Source organism: Sceloporus occidentalis, unplaced genomic scaffold (genome assembly GCF_023333645.1).
Source record: "Sceloporus occidentalis isolate IW3139 unplaced genomic scaffold, rSceOcc1.0.p SCAF_5, whole genome shotgun sequence".
NCBI classification, from domain to species: domain Eukaryota; kingdom Metazoa; phylum Chordata; class Lepidosauria; order Squamata; family Phrynosomatidae; genus Sceloporus; species Sceloporus occidentalis.
In genome coordinates this window covers 167,221,381-167,239,975 of record NW_028316985.1, presented here as the reverse complement: position 1 = coordinate 167,239,975, position 18,595 = coordinate 167,221,381, and the positions used below count along the sequence as shown (strand labels likewise).

General features: G+C 39.9%; 1 protein-coding gene across 2 annotated transcripts in view; it reads right to left on the bottom strand.

The window, feature by feature from the left end:
* STPG2 (sperm tail PG-rich repeat containing 2) overlaps window positions 1-18,595 on the bottom strand; it is a 261,402-nt gene that overhangs the window by 228,716 nt on the left and 14,091 nt on the right. For both annotated transcript variants that reach the window (XM_089526095.1, XM_089526096.1), the window contains exons 4-5: window positions 15,748-15,912; window positions 2,821-2,936 (exon numbers count right to left, since the gene is read on the bottom strand). In XM_089526095.1, the coding sequence (XP_089382221.1) occupies window positions 2,821-2,936; window positions 15,748-15,912 (281 nt within the window). The remainder of the gene's footprint in view (window positions 1-2,820; window positions 2,937-15,747; window positions 15,913-18,595) is intronic.

Sequence of the window (18,595 nt, the reverse complement as noted above, 5' to 3'; positions counted from 1 at the left end):
AAACTATAGACACTGGCCTTGAAAGCCTTCAACTTCACAATCTCTTTTCATTGGAGTCTGGTGTTTTGCCCAAGGATGGCTGGAGAGCTATCATAGGTTGACATGCTGTGTCTCTGCTAAACCCACATCAGGTTGCTCCCCACTTCATTTGCTCAGATCCAAGTCTCAAACATTTAACAAGGCTTTAGGTCAATAAAGATGGCCCTTGTTTAATTGCAAATACTGTGTTTGGTCTCATTATTTCATGGTTGGTCAATAAATTATTCCCATGCCACACAATGAATACTGCTGCAGGGAAGGAGCGCTTTATTGGCCCCTATGTGAGGAGACCAGGGGGGCTTGGCCCATAATCTCTAGGGTGAAACAGGCGGTTCGGATGGAGCAGCCTCATTCAGATCCAAGACCGTAGCGACCACATACACCCGGTCCCAATCCAGGCCGCCACTGCAGTCCTGAACCAGACCGCTGGAAAGAGCGGATTCTTCCCAGTTCTTCTGGGATGGCACATGTTGGAGCAGCTTCTGGCTGCATTCAGGGTGTGTGTTATCTAAACACCACACCCCCAACACAGCCTAAAGCCAGAACTTTTGGCCCGTGTGTTTCGGGCCTTTGCCTCATAATACCATGTGTACTTTACTATCATTTAATATCAATTAATATAATGTGTGCTTTAATTCCTCTCCTTCCCATCACCCTCATAGATACCCTCTGATGGAAATGCTGAGATGGACCTTCTCTGTGGCTTCTCCCATCTAGACTAGAGGCTAGATTGACTCTCTCCATACTGTCCCTTCTCTTGATAAAACAGTCTTTTTGAGAAAGGCTTTTTAAAAGTGTCCTATACTGTTCTTATTTCTTGCTTTTTAATGGGTGTATTTTTAAATTTCTTTTAAAACTATCAATAGCTTAATTGCATTTTAATTTATTATTATTATTATTATTTATTATTTTAATTTTTTTTCTCATATGAGCTTTTACTTTTCTTAAGCTGCTTTGTGTATTCCCAGGGCTAGGGAATGTTTAGGGCAGGAATGGGTGTGGGTATGGATGAGTAATAACGGCCTCATTTATTTCACTGGCAAGTCAAAATTGAAACAAGAAGAACATCCTGACGGCCCCAGCCCTAAGGAGAACGGTGGAGGAGAGCGGCGGAGGATTGAAATGCCAGCTCAACATCTCCGGGAACACCTGGCAGCACCAGCCCTGAGGAGACAGCGTAGGAGATTGGCAGAAGACTTAAATGCTGGCTCCAAACGCCTCCTGGAACACCTGGAGGATCTTCATCTGATTTATAACTACCGTATTTTCCGGTGTATAAGATGACTTTTTACCCCCATCTTATACTCCGGGTTGTGTTTGACGGCCTCCACAGAGACAGGTGAATGGTGTAGCCACCTCTCTGTCTCCGGGATCCTTGCAGGTTCCTATCCCAGAAAGCACCACGGCCGGGTTCTCTCTCTCCGCCATTGCTGGAAAAGGTGGCGGAGAAGTGGCTCCAGAGCCGGTCCAAAGGGAGAGGGATGGTCGGGCTGAGAGAAAGAGCCGTCCCTTTATGCCTCGCCGCCACCGCCACCCGGGATACTCCGCTCCTCCAGTGGCTCTTGCAGCTTCCGCGGCGTGCTGGACTGCGGGAGACCCTATTGCAACTTCTGACACCTGCCTTCCAGACCTCCACAGAGGCCCCCTCAAGCCGGTGCATGTGGGCGCCAGACCCCCTTAATTTGGCCTATAGGAGGCCACGGACACTGCCTGCATGCAACTTGGAGGTCGTGTTATATGCCCAGTCGCCTTATACGCCATAAAATATGGTAGTTTAACTATTTCAGGCATGTAATTTGAATCTAATTGCTGTTTTGCTGTCTGGAGGGAGTTGAGGTCCTTTAGATTAGTATGTCATGTTATGCTTTGATTATTATGCTATATTACATAATCTGTATTCTGTATCACGTATAGTTAACCTTTTGTATAACTATCCTACTGATATTATTATTATTTTTACTGTTATGTAATGATGGCAAAGTGTAAGGGGATAGCCTAATGTATTATTGTAATATTTTGTTTTGTATTATATTGATTCTGTTTTGTAATCTGCCTTGATTCCTTCGGGAAAAGGCGAAACATAAATAAATTATATTATTATTATTATTATTATTGGATGGGGTGACCCTCCCCCCTCCATTCCTGTTTGGACTGCCCTGGCTTCATTTCAGAGTCCTCTGTATTTGAGGCAGATTTGAGAGACATTTCTCAGAACATCCTACCAAACAGCCAATTGAACGAGTATAATGTAAGTATGACACAAAAACTTTGTTCAGACATCACAATAAATGTCTAATTATTGTAATGGGGATGAGCCAAAAGACGTTTAATCTATCTTTCTCTCTTTCTCTCTCTTTCTCATTCTCTCTCTCTCAGACACACACATTTGACCCGTCCCCTTACTTTATGGACACGAAAATATTGGAAGCTTTATTTGTATTTTTGAAATAATTTTGATTGACTGCAGGTTGTTTCTTCTCCAGAGCAAAAAACAAATCCTATGTCCAATTTTAACTGTGGTTTGTTTGAAACAAGCAAAATTCACAGCCAATAGTTTGAAGTTTTCTTGTTTCAAACAAAATACAATTAAGATCAAAGGTCTTGTGATGAGATGAGATGACAAACTGTGGTTGATCAAATGTTCCTGTTCTTTCTGTGGAAAGCATGTAGTCCTGTAACCTGCTGCAGCTTGTTGCCATGATTTATCATAACACCCAAGCTAGAGAATAATGTTTGTGAGAAATGCAAATTTTAATACCAAGCAGTGACAGAATTACATACGGAATTACATCATAATCTCCAGGTCCAGGGCCTTCGTGTGCCTTAAATTCATGTCGCTTTTCTGTCAAATTGCCAAAATGCACTCCTTTATACTTCATCGTAGGATAAGTTTCATTCTAAAAGGAAAAAAGGTAAGTAGTGTATAGTTTTGAAAATCAGACTTTCTTTAAAACAGCTAAGCAAAATTCTACAGCCAAGGCTCCCTTTGATTAAATATTTATTTCTTTGTTTGATTGCTATTCAGATTACAAGAATAGCTCAGCTCTAAGAAGTTCTATGCCATGCACAAAATTTTATTCACAAACACAAAATACAAAAATTTACTTCCATTTTCAATTGTCACAGCTCTGGTCTCTAAGGAACAGAAAAGCAGCCAGGCAACACTCCATTGTGCCTCTGTCCCAGCAGCTGATGAGGGACCCTCGCTTCATGTTCCAATTGTGTTCGTTCTGTACTTCATCCCCTCTCCACTGCCATTCTCTTTTTCTCATGTGTCATATCTCATTTAGACGGTAAGCCTAAGGAATGGCAACTGCCAAATTAATGATTTGTAAGCTATCCTGGGTGCCTTTTTGGCTGAAGGGTGGAGTATAAATACTGTATATACACATATATCAGTCTAGAATTTTTAATTAAAAAATTGAGCAAAAAAACCTTACTTGACTAATTCATGAGTCAATGTGATATTTTAAACTCTTATAAAAAAGGAACCATCCCCTTGTGAAAGGCAAGACTGCAATATGCGCTGGAAGAAATTACTCCCATCTACAATCTCATTCATCCAGCCTTTGACCACAAAACCTGCCCTCGACTTATACATGAGGTCGACTCACAGTCGAGTATATATGGTTCTCTAAATAATAAATAAATAAATAAATAAATAAATAAACTTCAGAAAGAAGTCCCACAGGTTCATTTACAGTGACTAAGGGGCTGTACAGAATGGCATCAAAGGCCAGCATGGGTGCAGAGTGGGGGCATGGCATCCGCATGATGCACGCCCCACCTCCACCCCATGCCGGTGTGACACTGCGCACCCCACCACACAGCAGGTGGCATCACAGTGCTTTTCTGGTGTTGCATTCAGATGACACAGCATCAAAGGAGCACTAAAAAGCTGTGGCACAAGAAATTATGGCACCGTTTCCATGGCACAAAAAGAAGCCACTTTTTGCAGCTCCACTTTGTGCCATGGAAAGGCCAGATCGGGGCCACTGCCTGTAGTTGCCATGGCCCTGATCTGGCGAAGAATGAGGCAGCTGCAGGCTGCCCCGTGGGGGCAGTCTGTTCAGCCCCTTACTAGGGTAAATGTTAGATACTGTCTATATCTCTTGAAGTTGTACGAATTCTCATATCAAATTCAACTTTATTGAGATCCACTGGTTGTACAAACCATTGACATTCCAGCAATTCTAAACAGGGGTAGAAATACAACTTAAACCAATTCCAAGTTGAATCCAGGGTGGTGGTGGTGGTGGTGGTGATTATATTTATTTATACCCCACCCTTTTCGCAAATCTGGGAGTCACAGTGGCTTATGACATTAAAAAACAGTGTTCTGGTCCAGAAGAGGAAATCTTATTTCAACAGTAAAAACAGTAGTTGTAACAACAACAACAACAAAAGAACCTGAGAGTTATAAACCTCATAACAAATGGAATGTAATCTGAGACAATAAACTTATCATATTTGTTTTCATGATTTAGGAGGAGGAAGAAAAGCCATGTCTTTGTGTACAAAACCTTATTCTACAGTGAATATAAGAAGACATATTGTATGGAAAGTGTTACAAATAAAGTGACCTACAATATCCTTCTGTCAAAACTGTAAATTCTACTGGCCACTAAATCTAATATTTCACAGTAATGGGATTAGAGCACCATCCAGTGGTTTCTACAAGGAATTATTTTACAAAGTTTCTAAAGAATTATTCATAACAAATATATTTAAAGATAACCAGAGCCACAAATTTTAATTAATAAATGTTTTTTATGTGCTATAAATCCTACAGCGTTCTGCTTCCATATACAGAGAAAATATAAGTATTCCTGCTTTACTGAACCTTGGGCAATGTTACCATGACAGCCTTCCATCAATTTTGCTTAATTCTTCTATCTGACATTACCTGGAATTTGACAAATATCAAGCTTGGTTTTAAAGGCACATGACTTCAAAATTATGACTGACTTAAAGTATATTTTAATATAATTTATTTAGCAAATGTCAGATGATGGTGAATTATAAACACCTCCTACTTTTATTTAAAATGCAGCATATTTTAGGACTCATACTTTCTTATGTAAAGTTATTCTTAATATATTAATCTAATTTTCTTTATTTTTATTACTGAATTCATCCAATCAATTTTCAATATTCACTCCATTCCATGAGAGCAAAGTGAATTCAACATTTAATTTATTAGGACATAACAACAAACAAATAATAAATTGATTTGAGAAAAATCTGAACATGCTGTTTAATCATATATGAACAACATATTTGCTTATGGAGACAAGGAATATCATGTACCAAAATGATAAAATAGATCTGAAATATGGAACACATACTATTTCACATATTACTGTATATTTACATACCCTGTTTTTGTTGTATTTTGTGATTTTGGAAATTTTATTCTAATTTATTTCTTTTCAGTTATTTGAGACACCCCAAGAGTTATGTAGAAACTATAAGAGCAGGATATGCTTTTTGTATAAATAAATAAATCCAGTTGTTAGTTCTCCTTAGAGAAGACCAATGGAATTTATCTACTGATTTACCCAGTTTCCACTGATTCAAGAGTCTACCCCTTACTAGGATTAGCAACTGGATTTAAGCCTAAATATTTACTCATAGTACTCCTTAAGACTGATATTTTTGTTTCATAAAGAAATGGTAGGCCTCTATATCAGTTTATGCTGCAATTCAGGCAATGTCATATGCATACTTCTATCTTTTGTCTCCTTTTGCAGCTCCGTTTGTAGAAAGTGTCTTCACTAGTTTTATTGGAAATATTAATCTTCTAAATGCATCTGTTGTATCTGATGTAAATCATGCATGATCAAAAGTCAGAAATATCCATAAATTGTTTTCTTCAGTGTTTCTGATATTGCTACATGGCAATGTTGTAGCTTTTGACAAAAAATATGATTTTTTTTCTTCTTTTATCCAAAAAATCATATCCTATCTCACTATGTCATATAATGTAACAAAATATCAGCAACGATTCATCCATCCATCCACCCCCTACTCTCTTAATTGAAATTGGTCTGTAATATTGTTTGTATGTACAGCACTGTGTAAATCTATAGCACTATATAAATAAAGTATAATAATAATCAGAATCAGAATTCCAAACCTAGGACCAGATTATGGTTATTGTAAGCCTTGGTTTAAAAACAACAGTCCAGTCCTTTGGCAGATGGTGGTGGACCTATAGTTCCAATATTTCCTTGAACATACATAATAAACCGATACCAAGCTACCTCAAATTTTTCTGTATTTAATCCTCCTTTTGCTGATTACACACAACAGCTACACAAGGTTTGTGCACAGAGAAGGTCTCTTTAAAAGCACCGATTCTACAGACTTTTTCCCTTGGCAGACCACTAAAGAACAGCAAAATATGCATTTGTTTCATTACAAAACCTAAATCCAATAGCAAAATATTTATAAGTATCCATGAAAGAGCTTTATAATCAATACATCTTTGACATTTACAAAAAGCATTTTACTGATTCAGCTCTGAAAGCAATTTTAAAAGGTGCTCCAACTACAGGCTATTCTACGTCAAACTCAATAAACTTGAATAAAATTATTCCCTTTCCCATCTACTGCTTAAGCGCATTAAAAATAATATAAATTGACTGCTACTTAACTCACTAACCTGTGCATTACTCAGGTAAACTACCCCATCCATAACGGAATTAAAAAGCCTTTTAAAAACACAGAGACTGAAGAAAAAATTGATGCACTCTTAACTCTAAATCACCATGCTCTTTTTGCCAAGAAGTGTTGACAATACCAACTTCAAGGTCGCTGTCAACTTGCTATGTCATTAGCAAATAAAATATGGTTTAATTGAAGCAAACTCAGCAAGGAGGTGCATTATTTTAAGTGAACACTGCAATATAACTTGAAAAATTACTAATCGCCACTCCCGTTGACAATAAAAATGGATGAAGGTGCTTTAGAACTTTTTTTCTATGACTTTCCCGTAATTAAATATGGAAATAGATTCCATGAAGAATTAAAAGTCCCAGAGTGCATTAATTCTAGCACTAATGGACTGTCTTTCAGTGCTACAGTGCATAGGTAGTTCCCAGCATGGTCCCAACATTACCTAATCTATCAGTGTCAGCTCTTAGTATGAATACATAAGGTGAAATGCACAGATTTGGGATTACATCCCATAATGTCTCAAGAGGAAAGATGCATTTATCACTTTTCAGAATGAGTGTATAAAAACGACGCATAGCTGTTAAATGTCTTGATGGAAGACATTCAGCTGCAAGGCACTTTGTATAATTGTTATTAAAACTACAAACATATATATTTTACAAAAAAATAAAGGCCTTTAAGAACAACAATTGTGGGGATTTTGTTCCGATTTTAATCAATATAACGTTATCAATTTCAACTGAAACAGGTTTCTAACCATCTTGCTAACACTAGTAAACATAAGCCACACTGTTTAGTTGGTTTGTGTATGCACTTCTGTCATTCCCTCTTTAAACAATCATCCAGCCATCAGAGATAAATTTGATACTCTGGATAAGATTATATTTAGGGGATTTTAGTTTAAATCAGTCTCATCTCACAAGCATATTTCCTCCCTTTGCTGTGAGCTCTTAAAACGCATGGCAAGGAAAACAAAACAGTTCTTGTCTTCTGAATCCTGACTGCAGCTACAGCAGTTTTATTTGGGAATGGGGTTCATTTTTCCTGTTATGCAAAGTATTTTTCTGTGTTGCTACTGTCACAATCTGGAATCAGCAACTCTAACATCTAAAATCTCAAGATGCAGCAGAACACATTTGTCCTGATGTCCTCAATACAGAAAAAGGTTAAACAGACATACCACTATGTTGTATCAACATTATTAGCTTTGCGTTACTGAGGAAAGTACAGTGGGACCTCAGTATCCACGAGGGATCCATTCCAGACCCCCATTCCCATGGATATCAAAATCTGCAGCACCTCAAGTCCCATGGTCCCCAATGGCACTACTGTCTCCATTGTCCCTAGTATCAGGGCATGCACACAGCTGTGCCACCATTAGGGACAACAAGGGCTGTCCCTAATGGTGGCACAGCCACATGCACATGCTAGTGGAGACAACGGGCGTGTTGTCCATGGATGCTTAAATTCACGGATACCAAGTCCACAGAGATACTGTCTTACTAGCTTTAATGCAATGGGATCTTTGTCTCCATAGCAAGAGAATATCCATAGAGCCTGGAGAAGGACAGAGTGATGAGGAAACCCCTTTAATCTTTATTTTGGTATTACCTAGAGCCTACCCATATGTCTTTGGCTCAACGTTCCTTTTCCATGGGACACTTCCCAGTGTTTCAAATGTCATTGTGACCTATTAAAACATCTCTGACTCCAGATATGAAAATATGAAACCCCATCTACAACATAGGGATGTCAGATGTGCTAACATAGCCAACATTTCTACACAAACTTACCTGGAAGAAAGCCCTGGTGAAGACAATGGGAATTACTTTTAAGTAGACATGTACAGGAACGTCCTGTTAGAATATTAGTATTATTTTATAATCCTTCATATATATTTTTCACATAGTTGATTCCATTGGTAGTAAAAGATAACAAAGATCACTCCTCCCAGTCTTTGCTGGTATTATACATTCAGGAGAAAAATTATTTTATAGTTTTCAAGGGTTTCATATGTTATAGTTATGATATGTGAACTGCTTTGATCTGGAGGAAAGGCGGTATACAAATAAAAGTTTTATTATTATTATTATTTTATTTCATAGATTCTCTTTCTAGCTATTTTTCTAAGTTCCCTTTCCTGAATTTGTTTTTTGTTTATTGTTTACAGAGCAATCCAGAGTGAGGCCAAAGCAAAAGTGGAACAGTGGCTCCACAGCCACATTATTGATCCTGATGACTCAAGCAAGAACTGAAGGCATGAGGGTGGAGGTGTATTTTTCACTATGCCAACTCCAGGTTAGCTTAGCTGCCAAGCATGATTGTGATTGACAGAATGGGTTTTATTCCGGTCAATACAAAGTGCTTTTTGATCCAGCAGCTCTTTCTATCTGCTACCACTATATAGCCTCCCAAGATGTAGCAGGGGTCTCTGCTGTGTCAGAGCCCCTCTCACATTGCTGATGTTCATTTTTGCCAGTGAATAACAGAGAGGTGCCAGTGCACCAAAATCCAGTCTTAATTAGCTTAAACACTGTTTACTGTTTTACATACTATAGCTGCTCAATATAGCACAGTAGTTCTACATGTACACCTACTGTAGCGCTGCTGAAGACCCTCCCCCCCAAGCGATTCCATGCCAGGTAGAGAGTGGGGGGGTCACAAAAGCACCTGGCTATGTTCCTGTGACCAGATGGGAAGCAATTACAACATCCACTGAGATCCACTGGGTCTTCCAGAGGTCTCAACAGCTGATGTTAGCATCCCACATCTTGCTAGAGGGACATAGCCAGATACTTCTACATAAATACTCACTATCCATGTCACAAAATGGTCAAGGAGGCTTCAGGAACTTGGTAGGGTGGCTTTGGTCACTGTGGAGGAAGGGAATATCAGCATTTACAGTGATTATATACAGATTAATTTATATCTTTCTATGCCAATAACAGGATACCAACCAATGTTTTCTTGTATTAACATGTCTGGAATAAAGTGTTTTACAAGCTCTGGAATCTTTGCTTAGGGATTATAGACTCGCCTTCCACTCCTGACCCGTTGTCCTTCTGCCAGTAAGCAAAGAGCTTTTTATTTCGACATTTATTTCTTCTTTTAGCAGTGCTATTGCTGATGGGAATTCTTTTTTCATCTGAGTGTCTTTCACTGTGATTTTTAATTACCTTACATATTCGACTATAAGTCGACCTCATATATAAGTCGAGGGCAGGTTTTGGGGCCATATTTATGGATTTTGATATGACACTTGAATAAGTCAAAGGTAAAACTTGGGGCATGTAATGGGTGTAAAGGACGAAGCAAATAAAAATAATGCCAAACATTCCAGCAGATATAACTATTTGTGCTCATACTAAAGGCTGCATAGATGAGAGTAGAAGGGGATCAGTGCTTCCAGGGCAGATTAAACTCTTGTCTTTCACCGTGTGTGTGTGTGTGTGTGTATAAATTAAAATACAGTACTTACATTGACCCATGGATAAGTAGACTCAGTTTCTTTGGCTCAATTTTTACCCTAATTTTCTAGACTTATACATGTGTATATACAGTATAAACTGCATTTTAAACTGAATTTTACTATTATCAGATGCCTTCAGAGACATTTTTAGCAGAAAGGTGAAATATAAGTAAACAAATAAATGCATAAATATTATTAGTCACTGTTTAACACCTCCCCCCAAGATAAACGGATACAGTGCGCCCTTGCTTTAAGCAGGGATCCGTTCCACACACACACACCCCATGCGTAAAGCAAATAGCACGTATGCTCGAGCCCCGTTGAAGATAATGGGGCTCGTGCATGCGGCACAGCATGGCGTGTGCGCCTCTAAGCCGAAAGCCGCATAAAAGGCATATCAACAAAGATACTCTACCTTCACAAAATAATATTTAAATTTTTAAAATCTATTTTTTTTTCTGTTTACTAAGTACTGTTCATAAATACAAGGAAAAGGTGATACATCTCATGAAAAATCTTTGACTTTTCAGGTGCAAGGTAAGAGATTCTTAATCTTTCAAGAAATTCTGGATATTTGAGTTTCTCCTGTTCCTTATATATAAAAGGGTAAGCTAACTTAACTACATAATGCATTACATATTGAGAAAATCAAGTAGCTCAATATAATGAGTTTGCTGCCCCCTAATGCACTGATTGAAAAATCCTATAAAAAATGCTGTCCTGTTTATTTCATATTCTAGGTAACTGTTAACTCTACATTACTGTTTTCTGATTGATGATCTCCTGATGAAGCAAAATGCCATGAAAACAAAATGTCATTCTTAAATATAGCAGCAAAGGGGGAAATTGCTGAAAGTAGCTTTACATTGATATACAGTATACACAAGCACTTGGTAAAATAACTACAATTACAAGTGGAATAATTGTGGTTTTCCATATTCATGGTGCCATTTAGAATGAAAATAAATATTGTATGATTCATTGAGAAGATAATCAGTGATCATATGGACTTGATATATTTTTGAGAAATGTGTAAATGCTAGCTGTTAGCATATTAGTTTAAAATGCCTAATATCCTTAACAAATTGGAAACATGAAAACTGTTAAAATCATAAAAGGAAGTTCAATTATGTAGGGTCAGATATATCTATTTAGCACAGGATATGTACTCTGATTTACAGTGGCTCTACAGCCAATACACAGAGATCTCTCTCGTCAATTTCTACCTGATCTTTTTTTAATTAACATTTTTCACTTGAAAATAATAAACAATATTAAATAAAATACAACATTTTCCCCTCCCACTCTTAACTCTTTATCATACAAAATGAGCTAACAGATATTATCTATGATTCTATGATTCTATTATAATTATAGGAATCGTAAAGATCCTTCCTTGTTTGACTTTATTCCCGTCTCTTTGCAGTTATGTTTGATTATTTTTGCAAATATCAAACAATGACCCTGGAATGGTCAGTGTGCAAAGCATGCATTCTACCCTTATGTTATAGCTTCTTGTGCTTAAAAAAATACTTGCAAACCTTTAGCAGAAGCAACAAAAATAAAACAAACTAGTCCAAGGTACTACTATTTTGCCATGGTTTACCAGGCAGCCCCATTCCTTGTGGGCCAGCTTGAAGCCCCTCACATTCAACCAAGTCTTCTAAATACTTAAAGGGGTCAAAGAAAGAGGGGTTACATTATTTAGTGTCAGAATGACCATTTCTTACTTTTTCTTAAAACTTAGCACACCTGAGATAATATCTTCCTCTCTCTCCTTTCTAAGCTTACCAAAAGAAATATTCATTATTCCATTTGCAGAGCCCTTTTTCCACAAATGTTACAGTACCTTCTCAGTCTCTTCTAGAGAGCTGAACCAGAAGGGTAGTAAGCAGACTTACATGTTTCACAATTCTTAAAAGCATGCAACAAGCCCTGCTGCTGCATCAGCACATGGATGGCAGGGCTTCTGAGAATTCCCTTTCAGAAAAGAGCCACCATGTTGTTCAAACCCCTCTCATCCACCCATGTATTTCTGGTGCATAGAGGTAAATAGCTGGGGGGGAGGATAGAAAACAGGTGTGATCCAACAGATCTTCACACCATCTAACACTCTACAGCCTAGGTTTTTAAACAGTGGGGCATATCCCACCAAAGAAAGTGACAGATTCTCAAGGAGGGCTCCAACATCAGGTGCTAATTTGCTCATACACCAAAGAGGGGAGATGCTTCGAATAATTTTTCATCATCCTCTTCAACATCAGACCACATGGCAGGGAATGAAATATTATTTTTATTATTTGTTTATTTGTTTATTTATTTTTATCCTGCCTTTCTCTCAAAGTGAGACCCAAAGTGGAAAATAGGCATTGTGTGGTGGGGAGGCTGGGTCTTGTGTGTGCCTAGACGCAGTTTAGGAGGATGTTACAGCAAAGGTCACTGTTCCCTATTCCTCTCAATACACAGTCTCCAGGGGGAGGGATAGCGATTACAGCCACTAACTGCTTACTGAAGCTGGCTACTCTGCTTTCACAGAGCAACCAGCTTCAGTAAGTGGTGGTCCTCTTCAGTGATCACTACCCTCAGCATTTTATATCACTAATAAGGCTCTTTCTTTTTTGCAGGCACCAGCTATTGGCTGCATTGCTAAAATGTATGAAGCTCAAAGAAGCATGTTGAAATAGCCAACTATAATTACCAAAATGCTTTTAATGTAACATGCAAGCCCTTTTCAATATTATTTTGTCTCAGTCTAAGTGCTGCTTAAGAGTTCCTTGTACTTTCATATTGCTTCTAGCAAAACGACATATACAAATATTACAGAATCATGCTCACAGAGCTCCATCCCCTGCTGCAGGGTCACAGGGTCTCAGTGAAAAAGGAAAGTCTCGATCTCTACAGAGGCAGGTGGTAAAAGTAATGAGGACAGAAGCAGGTCACACAGCTAGTAGGGCCAAGAAACCAAAGGAAAAAAATGAAGAAAAAACAGGTGAGGATCTAGCAAAGAACTATCCAAGATCTGTAGATGAGGAAGCATCTGTTGCAAAGACTGCTGAGAGGAAAAGGAGGAATCAGTGGCCAGAGTTAAAAGAGGTGAGGAAAGGAAAGAGCTACTGAAGTTAATTGGTACAAGACAGCATATGGATTTCCAGAGCTATGATAGCTTCAGACCCAAAGTTCTATCCCTGCCCAGGAAAGCCTCTAATTCAGCTTTGCCCATGGTCAGTGCTGCAGACATTATCTATGTACAATGTCACAAAGAAGCATGCTTTCTTTGCAATCCTGTTATGTCTGTACCTGTCGTGTGTCCAGAAGTAGGTGCCAGGGGAAGAAACTCCTTTACAGTGAGATTGTTGCAGGGGGAATCAGGCCAGGCCAGGTCAACTGCAAGTGCAATCAACAAGGTAATCCCAAAACTGAGGAGAGGTATAGTAGCAAAGTCTCAAATGTCCCAAAGTCAAGCACCAGAAGCAAGCAGTCATGATAAACAAAGCCGAAGAAGTGAAAATAAAAACAGTCTAGAGGTCAGGAATTTCAAGAAATCAGAGCTATACAAACCCATACACCAGTTTACTGAATTACTGTGACTGGGAGGTTTATAACTCCTTGACATGTCAATGGCCAATTACTCAGCACTTCTTATTTAAGCCTCTATAAGAGGAGGTTGGCTCTTTCAACACTGCTGTTTTTCTTGCCTTTGCACTGCAGATAACAGGGGCATCTCCTCATCACACCTCACCTCTGGATAAGATGGGGGCCCATCTTGCTGAAGGTCAGCAGCAGCACCATCTGCTCATAGCTGCCCAGGTTCTGAGGACAGCCATCAACTGGAACTGAAGTCCCCTCCAGGTCTGACTCCTTCAAGTCAGATTTCTCAAGGTGAGTTATGACAGTACCATGGCTCACATGATCTAAAGCAGAAGTGATCAACTTTAGCAGGTCTAGGGACTAATTCTGTCTCCCAGGACAGGCCACACACCAAGAGAAACATACATACATACATACATACATACATATTTCAAAAACAAATGTCACTGAATTCATGAAGTAAATCCCCACTGTCCACGTTTAAAGCCCTCCATCGACTGGCCCCTCCCTACTTATCAGACCTTCTTTCTCCTCACCTTTCCACTCGGGCCCTCCGTTCTGGTAGTCAAGGTCTGCTGTCTCAGCCCAGGATTTCCTCTGCCCCATCCCGGATTCGCCCCTTTTCACTCGCTGCCCCTCACTCCTGGAACCTTCTTCCCCCACAAGCAAGAGCCATCAGCTTCAAAACAGAGTTGAAAACCATCCTGTTCAGAGAAGCCTTCCCAGGCATTGCATAATTGTCGCTTACTATTTGATGTTCTTGTGGTGCCTGTTTATTGAACCATTTCCTGTATTGCTATGTACTGTATATGTTTTATCCTACTTGAGAGTATGTATTTTCCCTGGAAAATGATTAACCATTCATTATGAAGCCTCGCCCTCCCTCCAGTCCATCTCCCTTGGTCCAGGCCTTGGAGGTAGAGAGGAACTGCTGGACCTCTTACCCTTTCCCTCCACCACTCCCTTCTCCTTCTGTGTCTTGTCTTTTTAGATTGTAAGCCCGAGGGCAGGGAATCGTCTAACTAAAAGATTGTATGTACAGCGCTGTGTAAATTTACAGCGCTTCATAAATAAAGGTTAATAATAATAATAATAACTAACACCACACAGAGGCATATATATAATAGCAAGGTTCTGTGCCTTGCTCTAGAGGAGACTTACTGCTCCTGGAGATGTCTAGAATCTGGAAATCTAATTTTTGGCCAAAACAACTGGGATGCAAATGAAACTGGAAGTTCAAAAGGCCTCAAAACAGTTTTGGTAAGTCTCACACAACCCATGGGCTGCACGATTCCCATCCATGATATAAAGAGCTTTTGTGACCAAAAAAAGGAGGGGGGAGGGCAAACTCCTGTCATATCTTAAGAAAGCAGAACCAACGGAAAACAAACAATACCATCAGCACTCCTCAGGGGAAGTAAGCAAGGCCATCAGAATCCAATCTATGAATCTTACCTTAGAATATAAATGCTGAGGACAACATAGAATGCAGCCTCCATGAAAGGAAGTTCAGAAACAGAAATTTCAGAACCATGGACAGGACACCATAAACTGATCACTTCTTCCAACACTGAAGCTCAGCCCCAAATGAGCTTGACTAGCAATCCAGGAATCAACCCATCTCAACCATATTTAGGAGTGAGGAGTGTTAAAGGCCCTGTCCTAAGTTTACAGCTGAGCACTGAATCACCTCCCCATCTGCTTCCACATGATGCAGCACTGCACTGGTGAACAGAAAGTAAAAAGGATAAAGAGAAGATACTGGTTCTTCTAGGAAATCTGGATCCCATTGAGCAGCCTTAATATCCTGAGTGTTAGGTTCAGGCTTGCTGTCAGGGTCTGAATCCAGTGCATCCATCATTGTATCTGGCTCATTCACTTGTTTAGTTTTTATCTTCTGAGTCTGTCCTGACAGCAGCTCAATCTACAGGTTTCAACACACATAATGAAAGAATTAAAAAATTACTTACACTGTTCATCTGATAATATGCTGGACCCAAAGTACTGTCTCTTGAAGGAGGGGTATGCTTTATAAGAGTGCCATCCTCCAATTCTTCATAACCATATGCTTGTCCTTGAGAAGGGATAGAGGGAGCCTCAGACTTTCGGAAGATTTTGATACTGCTTGAAAATTTCTGTAGAAATAAATCCAATAATCTGTGTTATAGATGTGCCACATTCTTCTATAAAGCCAACATATTAAGAGATTGAACATGTTCAGTGGAAACAATACATTTAACTCTTTTCAAGGTAAGGGGAAAAACTGGCCCATGAAGGATCCAAATTTAGTACACCGCCAAAAAAAGTTCACCCCTGTGTATATCTTGCCTTCCAACTGGACAGATGAGCTATAGATGAGAAAATGCTGCTGTTGTTTTTTGTGGGTTTTTCGGGCTATGTGGCCATGTTCTAGAAGAGTTTCTTCCTGGTGTTTCACCAGCATCTGTGGCTGGCATCTTCAGAGAATGCTTGCCTGGGAAAAGTGGTGTGTGTGTGTGTGTGTGTGTGTGTGTGTGTGTGTGTGTGTGTATACACTGTGTGAGTCTGGGAATGGAGGAGTGATTTGCATGTGTATTGTTCTGTGCTGATGGCAGGCCTCAGGCTGGGAGGCTAATGCAAAAGAGGATTAGTGTCTGCTAATTGGTGATCATTATCTGCTGGGAAAGCCCCTGACTCTGAGTGGTTTCCCATTTGCATTTGCTGAGTCCTTATTTTGCTGTTCTTCAGGACTGGTAGCCAAATTTTGTTCACTTTGTGGGTTTCTTCTTTCCAGTTGAAATTATCCAGATGTTTGTGGATTTCAATGGCTTCCCTGTGCATCCTGACATGGTAATGTACTTTGATGTCAATGGGAAACAAGACAGGGCTTGAGACTTCAACCAGGAAACAATGAAAATAGATGTCTGAATAAATCACACTAACAAAATGGTTATTGCAGCTAAAGGCAGTAGGATATATTTAGTAAAAGCCTGAAAGTCACGGGCCATCCAAAAATAATCTGAAGCCAGTTTAAATTTCTTAGCGTTGATTCCTCCAGTGCTTCAGTTCTGAAAACTAGAGTTGTACTTGTTGAGCTTTTTAACACCTAAGTGTATATTAGCATTAGTTAGTTGCACTATCATTTTTGAAAGCCTAACAACAAGAAGTTTATTGCACAGGCCCTGAAACGGGCCCGTTGCATTCTAAAATGGGGGCGTGCAGGGCTGCACACCAAACGGGATGGGACTAAGAACTGGAGTTTACCGCACACTGGAATACCGCCGCTGCTGCCAGGCGTTCCAATCGCGTCCTACATCCGTTCCAGAGGGCGCCATTTCTGAGAACTGTTCCAAAGCGTTCTCAGAAATGGCACCCTCTGGAATGGATGTAGGACACGATTGGAATGCCCAGCGACAGCAGCGGCGTTCCAGTGTGCGGTAAACTCCAGTTCTTAGTCCCATCCCATTCCGTGCGCAGCCCTGCGCACTCCCATTTTAGAACGCAACAGTCCCGTTTCAGGGCCCATGCGATATTCTTCTAAGTGTTAGTTAGGAACCTAAATATGTAAAGATTAGACAGATTTAATTATGAATCTCTTCAAATATCACTCTTCCTTTCAAAGAAAATGAGCATTTCGATTTTCAGCTTGGTTGGTTTCCTGGGAGTAGGAGTGAAAAATGGGCTGCAAATCAAATCATGGGCAAGTTTTTTCCTCAAATAACCTTCTGAAATTGGCTTCAAAAAAGCACTGTGCTGCATAGGCTCAACAATCATGACTGACTTTATTTAACTATATCATTACTTCAAACTCCTCCCATCCACCCACCTGGGTGGCCAGATGCACTCAGGGGAGGGCAAAAGAGAGCAGCCCCATTGTCCCTGCCACCACTGCAGAAGACCAAGGTAGCAAAGACAGACTGGGATCCTCAATCCAGCAGTGGAGGGAAAGATGGTGCATGGGGTAAAACACAAGATATCAGTGGATTACTTATGCGGCCAACCAAAGAATCAGAAGTTGTACTTACCATGAAGAGTCATTCTGGGATGGTAGGATAAGTAATCCACACCCTCCCTAACTTGGAATACTAATTTGTTGCAAGAAGGGGATGGAAACAGCATTTACAATAGGGAAATCATATACAGTGAGCCCGTGCCACACGCGAGCTCATTATAGCCGGCTTTCAGCTTATGCTGAAGCCGCCTGGGAAAGGGGATAATGCACGGCACGTGCACACAGCCGCGCAGCAAGCACGAGCGTCATTATAACCAATAGGGCTTGCAAATGGCGCGCATGGCCGTGAGGGACCCGCGTGTCCACAGGACAAGCACAAGCCCCATTGGACATAATAGGGCTCAAGCATACGTGCATTTTGCTTTAAGCGGGGGGGGGGGGGGTCCGGAACGGATCCCCAGTGTACAGCAATGGCCCACTGTATCAAACTGATATAAAAGATACAACATTTAGGTAAATAAGAAGTCTATAGACAGCAGAATAAGGTGGCTGGTTAAAGAAACTGTTGGAGAAGACGGTTAGGAGTCTTAAAAAAAAAGATGGAATGTTGACTCCTGCCTCAAGGATGACGCGTGGGGTAAAATCGGTCATCTAAGAGGGCTGCTTTCCTTTTTTAGTTTGTAAATTCATTGTTTCTGTTGCTGCTGCAATCAGCTGCTTCCCTGACTCCTTCCAATCTCTTTAGTATTTTCTACATGTGATTTAAATCGAATAAAACCTTAGAGAAGATGTTGCCTTCACCCAGACAGCAGGCAGACAATAAAAAAACTGTCGGAGAAGACGGTTAGGAGTCTTTAAAAAAAAAGATAGAATGTTGACTCCTGCCT